Source organism: Sturnus vulgaris, chromosome 3, assembly GCF_052056855.1.
Source record: "Sturnus vulgaris isolate bStuVul1 chromosome 3, bStuVul1.hap1, whole genome shotgun sequence".
In the NCBI taxonomy this organism is placed as follows: Eukaryota; Metazoa; Chordata; class Aves; order Passeriformes; family Sturnidae; genus Sturnus; species Sturnus vulgaris.
In genome coordinates, this window is record NC_142245.1 from 58,140,619 (window position 1) to 58,153,951 (window position 13,333).

Here is a 13,333-nt window from a genome sequence, read left to right on the forward strand (position 1 = left end):
AGAGAAATCAAACTATTTTTCTTTTATATTGCATTATCACAGAGTACTTCATTTCTGAGGCAAAACAAAACATCTATAAATAAAAATATTTGTATAATATACCCTTAGCATCTGCACTTTTCTTCCAGGAACATCTAAAGACATAATCTTAACCTTTTCCCAAAACCACATTATTTTTATTGGGCTCATAAAGAGGGCAGCACAGGATGAGAAGAAAACATATCAGAGTTCTGATCCTGAATACGAAAATGTAGCTTTAAACAATAGTTTTTGAAACACCTGCTAACACAGCTCTCCGTGTGCCTGAGCTTATGGAATACTAGTGGAAAACATAAAATCAACTCTGCAAAATGTAAATTTGTACTAGATGATATTAAAATTTTGCCTACTATAATTACCGTAATCAAAAATGGAAATACATGTATTTACGTCCTTTTCATATTCCATGTTTGTATTGACTTCTCTGGAGCCTTGATGAATTAAGTCAGCCATTTCAAAAGTAAACATACAAAGTAAACAAACAAACATGGTCTCCCTCAGTATGTGTAATTATTAACAATTTTAATTATAAAAGCTTTCAGAAAACAAAGCACTTTTGTCTGCAGATTCAGAATGAGTCAGAAAATAAAAAGCAAGCACTGGTTTCTCGAACATGATGTAAATATCTGAAGAAACCTAATTCTTATTCAAGTTGTCCATAAAAAAAATCAGGTTTCAGGATCAAAAGGTCAGTAAACCAAACAAAAATCTAATAAAGAGCTAACATTTTCAACTGATATTAAAAATAAACCATCCACTAAAATTAAAATTCAGCCTTTGAAATGGGACTTGAACTCTTTATGCATACTCTGCCCTGCTGACCCTTGCTAAAGGGTGTAAGCCAATATGAAATACTCACAAATGGAGAGAGGATGATGGATTTTCTGCCAAATAACCCTAAGCAAAAGTAATGCTGTTAGCTGGGGAGACTGCTTTTATTTCCTTTGCCAAGTGATGAATTAAGAGAACTTCCCAGCATACATGATGCTTTACTGTTTTTTAACCCCTGGTTCTTTTCTTCTTATAAATAAAAACAATACAATCAGTAGGCAACAAGAGAACAAAAGGAACTGCTTCTTATGTGCTGGGAGTTTTAAAACTAGGTAAGATCGCTCACTTGGGGAGGGAAGGGAAAATAAACAGAAGTTGCAATGTCATCATTTTCTACTCAGTAGAATGGCATTTTATTTATCAGAAACTGGGCAGTGCCTCTGCTTTCTGAATGAATGACAGATCCTTCCTATCTATTTTTACCTCAGGGTAACTATCCTGAGACTAAGAATAATGGATAGCCCTTAACAGTTGTACACTCCATTTAGTTTATGAATATCACTGCCAGAGGAAAGAGTTGAGTTAATCTCTAACATGTTGCAGAAGAGGTCAGCATACAGGACATTAAAATACCATGTCAGCCTGTAAGTAAATTCCTGATGCATGTTTAAGTACTGGCAGCTGCCAGGGCTCTACAAAAGCCCTGTTACCTTAAAGTTGCTGTTATAGCAGTGCTTGTCATCTCCCCATTTGCTATGGCGAGACAGTTTTTGCCCCCAAGAAAGTTCATAAACTGGAAGAACACATCGGGAAGAATGGGATTATATGAGCAGGCACAGAGGCTGAAATTACTTGCTTAAGGCCAGAAAGCCAGTCAAGGATGACATTGGGAATAAGATGTATGGCTCCTGTCAGGCACGGCAGTGGCACAGCCACACGACAGACCGGGAGATCTCCATCGTGTGCTGCTGGTGGGAAGCGATGGACTCAGCAGCTTTGTCTCCTTGTCTTTCACTAGGCCAGAAACAGGAGACAGGACAGGTTTCCTCACAGCACCAGCTCCTCAGGAGCCAGCCAGAAGGAAAACTCACACTGCCATTCCTTCCACCCCATCATCATCGCAGCACATTCCCCAGGCATACAATCCCATCCCAAACACTATCTCACTGCATCTCTGCTCTACTCTGAAAACCCATATGAAAGGAAGAAAACATGGATTTCTCAACTAAGTTACACGTGTCCAGTCCTCCATTTGTTTGTGACCCAGCCAGCTCAGTCATGGTGTGACACTTCATTCAGCACACAAACCAACATACAGGTGCCCCTGCACAGCTCACAGTCTGTGAGAAAACCATTTAATTCCTTTTCCAATGAGGCACAGAACAGCATCCATCCACCAATGATAAACAATAAAAACCCCACTGAAAATAACTGTGACACGGCCATGCTATCTCTTAATTATTTCCTATCATTAAAATTGCTTTCTTCATACTGAAATCACCCATTAATTCGAAATTCTCTAAATGTACAAATTAAAATGCCTGGTCTCTCACATGACATCTGATCTGAGAATAGTGGTAACTTCAGGTCACTAGGAGGAAAGTCAGTCAAATAAACAGCTTTGCTATCCTGCAGGGTTAACTTCTTGAGTAGAAGATAATGTCACTATTAATTACATAAGCTGTAAAAGAGAGGAAAAGACAGAGCAAGCTGCTACGCTAGGGAACAAGTGGCAGAAGCTGCAAAGGAAATGCAAACAAATTACAAGGGTGTTCAGCCCCACAAATTAAAACACAGAAGCTAATGATGTGAGGTTACTGTAATATATTAAAAATGGAATTTAAAACCCGAAGTAAGAGCTGAATTCACTGCTCTTAATAAAGTGTGAATCAAGAGTTTTCAAAATCCTGGAAGAAGAAGAAAAATACAAACTACAAGGCTTGTATCAACATCTTAAATACGTTCATTTTCTTTTGGTACCTTGTGCCTGAAAAGCATCAAAAGAAGAGAAGAAGGAAGAAGTGAAACAGAATAAAAGCTATTAGTAAAGAGTTACTGCCATTGGAGAAAAACGACAAAAATCTGACCTACGATTTGGGAACTTCATACTTGCAAACATCAGGGAGGAGTGTGAGAGCCTAGCAGTATTAAGTCAATCACAGTAATGTATAAAAATTATCACTTGAGAAAGAGAGGATTAAGCTGTAACACAATATTAAAAAAAAAAAAAAAAAAAAAGAACAAATGAGTCCAAATTTGCCATGGCAAGAGTTAAAGATCCTAGCTGGTTTCAAACTGGAGCTGAGTCCGTTTATGAAGCAGATCACTTGATATGCTTGTCAGATAAAGCAGAGAACTCAGCTAAATGGCTGATGATTTATAATCATGCTATTTTATTCCTGTAAATTGCCCCTTGCAATTCTGGATATAAACAGTTTTGGGAACAAATATTTACAAATATGCTTTGTAGGAAGGAAAGACTAAGTGAATTTCCAACATTTTTTTTAGACGTATTATTTTTTAAAGGGAAGAACGTAAAATCTCACTACAAGACAGTCCATAATTTAGGAGGTTTTGTCTTCAAAACAGCACCACCTCTCCTGACTGGGCAAAACATCACTTTTTTATGCCAAGTGTAATATTGGTTAGACATAATTCAATAGCTCATGATCAATATCAACTTTCAGTTTTGAGTTCAGCTTTGCATAATTTATGTGATTTCAAATTAATTCAGCTCTGAAATACAGTAACATATAATACTGAAGTCAATGCTAGAATGCTTCCTTACACACAAAAATATTTGGGAAAGCTCTCGTCTACTCAATCTTTCTTCTGAAAAGCTTTATATTGCAATGTATGCAAAAGAGCAGAAGAAAAAAATTATAGAAATCCGCAGTAACAAGGTGGAGTCAGAACTTTTTCAAGGACTCTGAACACACAAAAATATAAGAAAAGATTTGATTCTCATTTCACATAAAATTAATAAATTATTTCAAGACTGTTTTAAGCACTTTCTGCAATAGAAATAGATAGTAATTTAAATCACTATCACCTGACTTCCAGTTGCAGCAGCTATAAGCAAGCATGATTTGCACCCAGATTATTTGAGAAAAGGCAGTAAGAAAACTCAGCTTTCAGGAACTCTGACTTCATGCCAGTGAAGAAAAACACATTATACTACATCTCATCTCTGAAGACTTTCCAGCTTGTTGGTAAGAAAATTTGCTAAGATTTTAAAAGCATGAAGAAGGAGACAATTTTTTTTGTTCCCACTTTACAACAAGTGAAAGAAATGGAATTTACTTTTTCCTCAGCAGTTGTGAGGAAAGTAATAAAAAGGGCAGCCTGGATGTGAAAGGCACCACTACTCACAAGTGAACGGCACAGATTCACAGATCTTCTAGCAGTAATGGTACCTTATTTTGCAGTTTGTGGTACCACTGAGACTTGTATTATTAGACCATGACTTTAAGAGCCTCACAGCAATACCAACTAACACAGTATCACCTTCCCTCCCCCGGCCCCACTGTCACAGTTGTGCCCAGCACAGCTGCTTGAGCAGCTGCACTACGAATGGGGTCAGAGAAAATACTGTAAAGTTCTGAACATCCTTTTTCTAGTTTGTAGTTCACATAGATCAGAGTAGGCAAGTAACACCTACACTGATAATGCTCTCAACCACCCCGTACTGTGAAACCTTACCCTTGCTATAACACTTTAACAAGAACAGCCACATTGTTCAGAAAGCAAAATAGAGAGTGGAATGCAATCATACTAAAGTTTGGGTTTTTTTGTGAAAGTAAGAGTGAAGAAGTCAGAGATTAAATAATGCAAGCTAGAAAGATGCTGGGCAGATTCTTAAAAAGTAAAGTTTTCTGGAGGGTCACTGCATGGAATCCCCTTCTAATGGTATCAAGCAAAAAAAAAATTAAAAATAAATCCTTGAACTTGACATTTAAATGTGATAATATCACATTACTGCTGGTGCCAAAAGAAGTTTAGCCAAAGTATTTGGGCTTTATTTCCCTTTTTGGAAAAAGAGTACACTAAAAAATGGATTGAAGTGTCTTATGACATTAAAAAAATCTACTGAAGATTATTCATTAGTGTGTTAAACACATACAATTTTTATAAGGCGCTTTATAAACTTATTAAACAATGTCTGTGGTGAGAGTATGTAAAGTGGATATCCTTTGAAATAAAACTTTGTATGTACTGAAGAGATACTTAGAACAGCTAGCATCATTAGTTAACTCTAACCAACAGAGTACCAACACAATAAAAAGAGTCAATTACTTAGCTTATAAAAATTTACAGTGTCTACAAATTCCTCCCAATTACATCAAGCGTACCAACTAAAGAAAGAAACAGAAAGTGAACTTTTCTTCAGTCAGCAACAGCTAGCAATAATTCCCCTCTTGTCACCTGATAAAACACACCAGGACAAAGTTGCCCAGCACAGCATGCTCTCAGCATTGAGTGTGACATGCTTATCGAGAGTAGCAAAGAAAGCAACCAACAAACATAAAGTCTAAACCTGAAAAACAAACTTGAGAAGAACTCTGCTTTAGGACTCCAAGGATCTACTCATGCTTCACTTGTCTTCTTATTGATTTACAATAACCCCTCTCTTCAGCTGAAACACGAAGGGATTGAAGAGAAGGATAGGGTAATCTGTTGAGTTGTGTAGTGTAATAATTCCTGACAGCTCAGGAAAGCCCCGAGTTCAGAGAGCCACAAGCCCTACAGTTTTAGGGCCATGGCAGCTGTGATGATGGGTGCATTCACTGTGCCACAGCGTGGGTGCTCCCTGTGCAGGAGCTGCCTGCAGCCATCCTCCGTGGGCCACTCTTGCTCACAGCAGGGCCAGGGGGATCTGCAGGGAAGCACTAAAAGGCCGAGAGGACAAACAAGTGCAAACCAGCCAGTGGCAGCTGCAGCATTGCACTTAAAGTCCAGTAGCAAAACTCATACCAAGAACTCAAAATCAGAGCAAAAAGGCTGAGTTACTGGTACATAGCAACAAGGCTCAGGAAAGAGAGAAACGAAAAGATGAGTGAAAAGGCTTAAGCTATCTAAAACCTAACGAAGACCTGTGATTCACCTGGATACCTGAAACTGAAGCAGGGAATGCCTTCAGTTATCAAGAGTTCAGAACAGGACTCAATGGTTAAGCTTCATTTATATTTTTTTTAAAGCAGACTGTCTACATCACTGTTACCTGACACTACTCAAAAGGCACAGCATGATGCCATTCCAGCTGAAAAGCAAGCAGAGAAACCGGCAATGCAGGGTAGAGAGAGAAAGTAAGGTTTAAAAATAAATTTTAAAAGAACACTTTGAGAGAGTTTCTTTTTTTTTTTGGCCTTGGCCATGGCACATGGTCACACAAGCAATTGGATCTACACAACAGATCAGTTTCTCACTGCTGGCTGTCCCAGCTCACCCTCTCCTGCACCAGTTCTGGTGTTTTTGTGACTCTGGGCTGAACTGCTTCTGTGTTAAGTCAGCAGAAAATGAGGCCAACAAAAAGGGCAATAGGTTTCTGCTGGGATGTCATGCAAAAACAGTTGAGCACAGGCTGAGAAAGGAGACAGGCTTAGCTGCCCTGGCAGTCTGGTTAGCTAGTGCATCCACAGTAGCTTTACTGGCACTTGAAAGCTCCAAATGAGACTTTAATACTATAAATATTTATTTCAGCCAAAACACCATCTCATGTGGCATTATCTCATCTTCCCCCTGTCACACAAAGCTGTTTGCCCAGACACTGTCTGTTGAGGGGGAAGGAAAGGGCTTTTTTTTGTTGTAGTTGTTTTCAACTGAGACCAAGTCTCCAGCTTAGCTTGTCACGTGGCTCTGTGAACAGGTGTGCTGGTGAGACTGAGGGGTTACAAAGGACTGGAAACAAGCAGCTGGAGAAAGGAGTGTGCTTAAATCAGGACAGAGTTTAAAAAGTCTGTGTTTGTAAAACTGCAAATTCAAGCCATGCTATTCTCCTTAGTACTGTCCACAGTACAAATACGGTATAAGTTAAAAAAAAAAACAAACCAGATTCAAACAGTGAATATATCAAACAAATATATTAATTATATATATTTTACATCATAATCCCATCTCACAGTGAGTGAGCTAATGTATGTACATTAAGATATTTATTCTATTATTCAGGAAAGTAATTTAATCGCAGAATATGTCACAGATTTCTTATATTCCTGCTTTGGAGGTAGCTGAGAGCAATCTCATAGCCTGTGGTCTCTAAAATGTCTCTCCCAGCCACATGGTTCTGCAAGATACCTTACTCTGTTCCTAGCACCTTTTGAATTCTTTCCTGAGTTTATGCAACTAACCTACATGGCAGAAGTGTACTGTAATGGCTCATACAAGATTTAATGAGTGTCAGATCTAATGCACCAGAACACTCCCAAAAAGGAAATGTGGAACAGTTAAAACTTCTTTTAGCAGGACTGAATAAACTTACTCAGCTACTTACCTAACTGCAGCATAGCTGTCCTGCACCCTGGCTGTCTGAATTAACTACAGGATCAGCTTTCCCACTGGAATTTCAATGGCCCTAGGCCAACTCCACAGTGAGCAGAAATGTAGTGAAGTTTCTTGCTACCTGCTTTGCTGTGCAGATTAACAAGGCACTGGGCCCTCCATCTGTACAGATGTCACCTCAGTGTGGACTGGTGCACATTTTGTAGCTGTCATTTTAGACTTCAGTTGTGTAGGGTAGGATAGGACAGTATTTAATAAACCAGTGGGTGCTACATGTAGTCTTTGCCCATGTGCTCTGACAAGTTATCAGAAAAAAAGTATTTTTTTTAAACCATAAAGCTTATGGCAATTACGACCATTAGAACAAATATTTACACTTGTGACCACCTGAAAAGTTTATTTAAGTAGGCCACTCTATGAACTACTCCTTTTAATAATCTAACAAGGACTACAAATCATGCTGAAGTTCCTGGCTCTGCAGAGCAAAGGCAGTCTTATTCTGAAGCCAGTTTCATGGGGATTTGTGTTCTGTGGAATAAAATCTGAACAAGGGCCTTTAGCTGGCAGCACACAAAGGTTTTCCTATATTGAAGCTGCACTGCTTTGTCTCCCAAAAGAGAAACTGGAGCCAAAGACAAACAATGCAGAAAAGAGCGTTAAAGACAAACAGGTGGATAAGACTGCAAAAATCCCGCAAGAAATGCAAGGATATGTTCTCTGTGCCTGAGGGACACACTCAGTGGAAGGGAATCCAAATCTAAGGCAATACATTTTGGGCTCCAAAACCTGGATCAAGACTCAAGACTGTTGCCAACATACTTTCATTCAATTGATACACAACTGACACCTCACTTGAGAAGATTGCACGTTGCAGAAACAAAGTCACTTCGCAAGGTTTAAAAAAAATGTTACCTACCCTAAATTATCTTGCTCTTCATTCCACAAAGCCATGTAAGAAGAAACATGGCCCAATGAAATAGGAATTCAACTATCTTGAAATAAATGTATTCAGAATGCAAAATGTTCTTCTCTGAACGGATGTTTGATTAATAGAGGGAAATAAACAGACTTTTAAGCTGTAAAACACTGTAAAAAACAATGCTTTCCTGTATGTAGGTATGACATAAGCCTATACATACATGTTTCTCTACTTGTTTAGGGGTGCTAACATAAGAAATCTCACGTTTCACATTGCTGCATCTTTTCAAGAGCATCGTTGTACAGTTACTCGGACTTTATCTTTAGGATTAATGCAATCCAACCTGGGTGTTCAGGACTCAGAAGAGAATGGCTGCAGCATTGCAAAGGTATCACTACTGGAAAGCTGCAATGCTCCTTTTATTTAATTAATTCTAAGGTTTAAACACTCACAACAATTTTTATAAAAGCTAGTTCATCGTTCAGCCACAAGTTTATTTTGCCTCCAACTGTAAGCTCTATGTGTCTATTGTTGCTTGTGCAGGCTGAATTCCTAATATAAAAAGAGTCTGCCCACTCAAATGCTTTCATGGGAACATAAGGGCCCCACGGTGAGCTTTGACAATGCAGCTGGACCAACCAAATTGCTCACAGCCACTAAAATGAGGCAGAATTAATCTTTCTTCTACCACCTTGCCTCTGCTAGTCCCCTGCACTGGCCCAGGGACATCTGACCTCTGATTTGGCTGAGTTTACTAAACTGGTAGAGAAATAATTCATCAGGAAAAAAAGAATGGTTTCTGTTGGTTTATCAAGTGAGGCCAGAGGAACACTAATAGAGTGAACAACAGGACACCTCTTTCAATGCAATCCAGTCATTTGACTGATTCAGTCACCTTGTGGAATGAACAGGCCACTCATGAGTCAAACATGGTGCAGGAATACAGCGGCAGGATTTGAGACAAAAGGCAGGATAAGAGAGGAAGTGCTTTTGGCTTATTACACATTCACTTTATGATTATTTTATACTGATATTAATAATAAAGTAGCATTCTTACCTTGAATTGCTAATTTTTCCATTCATTTTCATCACTGCCAATTTATTAACAGATTGTAATACAATAAACTGAATATTTACTTACCTACAAATCCTTTCTCTCCAACTAATTTAAGAGCAATTTTATCTGCCAAAACAGAAGAACTTCCATGTGCAATGTTAGCAAAAGGTCCTGCGTGAACAAATACTGGTGTTCCCTGGATGACAAAAAAATATATGTAAATAATTCAATGTATAGATGTCATGGTTTAACCCCAGTCAGCAACTAAGCCCCACACAGCTGATCACTTGCTCCTCTATCAGTGGGATGGGGAGAAAACCAGAAGGATTAAAGTAAGAATACTCATGGTGTGAGATAAACACAATAGGCAAAGAAAATAGGCAAAGACTTCACACACACGAGTAAAGCAAAACAAGGAATTCATTCCTGCTTCCCATGAGCAGGCAAGTGTTCAGCCCAGGAAAGCAGGGTTCCATCATGTGTAATGGTTGCTTGGGAAGACAAATGCCATCACTCCAAATGTCCACCCTTCTTCCTTCCTCCCACAGCTTTGTATGCTCAGCACGATGCCATTTGGTCGGGAATACCCCTTGGGCCAGCTGGGGTCAGCTGTCCCACTGTGTCCCCTCCCAACATCTTGTGTACCTCCCAGCCTGCTTCCTGGTGGGGTGAGAGACAGAAAAGGCCTTGACTCTGTGCAAGCCTTGCTCAGCAATTACAAAAGCACTCCTGTGTTATCAACACTGTCTCCAGCACAAATCCAAAACACAGCCCCGTAATAGCTGATGTGAAGATAATTAACCCTATCCCAGGCCAAACCAGCACATTATGTAAGAAACTCAATAATTTTTCAGACTTATCAAGGTCACATAGAAATCAAAGCACATATAGAGAGGAAGTACTATTAGACAATTTAGGGGTTCTAGGTACATCTCAGCTACATGCTCGAGACCTTTCATTCACCTGCTTCATTCCAAGAAAGGTAATAAACAACAGTGCAAACCTTCACAACTTCCTCACCCTACCTTGTACTAGTTCATGTTTCATATTTCCACAGCTCTAACACTGTGGTGTGCTATTCTGGCACACATTCTATAACAAGCACTAAATGCAGCACTGCAGATACACAGGTAAGAGCCCAGCTCCAGCCCTACTCCAGCCCTGTGTGCTCCTGTTTTCCTCATTGGCTGCTACAGCCATTCCTGTGCAGGCAGAGGAGCCAGCAGAAGCCATGAGGGACCAGAGTCAGGGGTTGAGGAGCTGGAGAGGGAGATGGCAAGGGACATGCTGGGGTGCAGTGGGGACACTGACACAATGGAAAATGCATTCACTGCTGCTGGAAGCCCAGGTGCAGAGCTGAATTCTCCTGCACTAGACACCATACAAATACACAGGGGAAATTGACTCTGTAGACAAACCAATCTAAACCAGAGAAAGGAGAGGCAAAGAGTAAGCAAATTAGCTACATGTAGGGAATTTATGAGGTAGGAAGCAGTTCTCAGCTTCCCTCTTATATTTTTGGCAGGCATCCCAAGGAAAGAAGAAATTAGAAAATAAGCATCTCAGAAAGGGATTAGGATTAGGTGAGATTACATTAATTGCTATGTTTTCTCTAAAACAGAACACACAATTCAGACAGAAGAATGTCACTTCAGCTGTTTTACTACAAAATTCTTAGGCGAACAAATGCCCATTGTTACGTTTATGCATCTTAAAGTGACCAGCTGGTTAAAGAAAAGGTAAGCAGACAATTTCACATTATTTCCATCAATGTTCTTCTCACATTCTGTACTAGGAGCTACTGCCAACCCTCAAAATTTCAGGGAACCTACCAGGCAACCTCCTTCAAGCTTTGATCAGAAACATCACTTAAGAAGGACAATGTTCTGTGGCTCAGCTGCAGGGCACATCTAATGGTTCCCTGAATCACAGCTTGGAAACTATTAACCATAAAATACAAGTTGGTTCTCCTCCTCTTACCTCCCAGCCACCAGTATCTTAAGGAAACAACCTACATAGGAAAATTTCTGTTTCACTACTGTAATCTAAGTGGTGTTTTACAGAAAACATGGACGTTTCAGTAATGATGATTAGAAATCATATAGAAAAATGATATATCAACAAAATATCTCTTCTTATTGCGTCCTTTAGAAGTAACAATATTTAATTAATTGTTTCGCTCACAGCAAAGACAAGTAACTTTTTAGCCACTGCCACATGCACAGACATGAGTGGGGGCTATTCTCCACAAACAACACAGTTAAGCTACAACTCAGATAACCCTCTCCATACATGTTAGAGTAGAATTAGGAGCAAAAAAAGTATATTAAAGAGAAATCATGCCCTGTAACGAGAGAGCGGATGTAGATCACTAATCATAACATTGTGCTTACTTTGGGTTAGCTTTTTTTCTTGTTTTCTATCTGTTAATGGAATGGAACTGCAATATCAACTAGATTTTACACAGGTACACAAAAACTTAACATGAACTACATATGCCTTCAAATTTTCTTATCTGGGCATCAGTCTAATAGGTGCTGTGCAAAATATGTTATCCCTATCCCAAAGAGCTTATAACAGACAAAATCAAATGCAAACAACTTTCACCAAACTAAGCTGAAGCTTTACTTCTACTTTAATCCAGTATTTACACTTCTGGCATTCAAATAACTAGGACCAAAAATTTTCAGCTACCACACTCAGAATCCGTAAGGTTTATTCCAATTTGTCATTTATTATTGAGTAAGACTAACTTTACTCTTCCAATCCCTAATTTCTTGTGGCAAGCAATCACAGAGCTGGTCTTATTAGAGCCCAGAGCAGACACTGGGCAGATGTGATGCACAGCCACAGCCAGTGACTGGACAGCCCAACACACACTGCTAGGCAAAGGGAGGTGCAGAGGTACCAGAAGGGTCTCCTCCTACATTCCCTGTGCTAATGTATTTCCAAGAGTTTGTCCACACAACATGGATAGGAAGGGAAAGTGGACTGCAGTAACCAAAATCCAGACTATTGGAAGTCAAGAGGCTCCCATGACTAACTTGAAATCCAAACATACTACTAAATCGCTGGCATAGACAGATGGTCCCCTGGAGCTTTGAAATCCACCAGAAGGAAAGGAAGAACAATTGGAATGTTTTTTTTATAAGAGCAATCCTGGAAGAAAAGTAAAGTCTAGGTATTGAAGAGAGTGAACTCCAGCAGGACCTTGGGAGCCTCAGACACACCTTGGAACAGGGACAACAATGTCTTCTCAGGCCAGCTTTAGTGACTGTGCCAGTCCATCTGTCCCACTTATTTTTGCTACACTCCTAACAAACTATATGGACAACCAAACAGTGCCACAGAGATGCATTCTGCTGACTGTTTTCAGTACAGAAAATCTTATTATCCAAGTTTCAGTAAAAGAAAATAAACCCAGAATGTCAATAAATATCTGAAGTTATCTGGCCGCTGGAAGGATGTTTATAATACTTATTACCATTCTTCTCTCATCTTTACTGTGAGTGGCACTTCAAAAGTAACACAACAAACCACCCCAGAGCAGCCAGCCTGCAACTACAAAGGGTTGTCCCATAGAGCAGCTGCTCTGTTACGCGTGGTATAAATAAATGCTAAACATTAAGGGATCAGTCGACAAGAGAACAAATGTGTCATGAGAAACATGGATAAACACTATGAAATCATTATGTACATTCCAAACAAAGTAATCTCAATTCTACAGCACTGGATATAAGTAAGCCCCACTGAAGTCTGCTGTTATTGTAGATGGAGTGCCCTGTGTCTCCCGTTTTTAGATTTTTACTGTCATTCCTGCATATAAAACACTGTCAATCACTAACACTTTCAGGCAGAATTTCTGGTATCAGAGTGGCAGTAGTGTGACGGAAAGCAATCCACCAAGAAACCTCTTTAAAAACCAGCAAAATAGAACACACATCAATTCACATATGAAAAAAAGCACTGACAAAAGTTGCCAGTTCAGTTCCACGCCAGACCGACATTTAGTCATTTTTGATTTATCACCTTCTAAGCCTCTTCTCCAG

At 39.4% G+C, this 13,333-nt stretch overlaps 1 protein-coding gene across 1 annotated transcript in view; it reads right to left on the reverse strand.

Annotated features, from left to right (window-relative positions):
- Window positions 1-13,333, reverse strand: part of MTHFD1L (methylenetetrahydrofolate dehydrogenase (NADP+ dependent) 1 like) — a gene marked incomplete at its 5' end in the record, with an annotated part of 142,920 nt that overhangs the window by 75,400 nt on the left and 54,187 nt on the right. Inside the window, one exon of the mRNA XM_088162770.1 lies at window positions 9,369-9,480. Within this exon, the coding sequence (XP_088018896.1) occupies window positions 9,369-9,480 (112 nt within the window). The remainder of the gene's footprint in view (window positions 1-9,368; window positions 9,481-13,333) is intronic.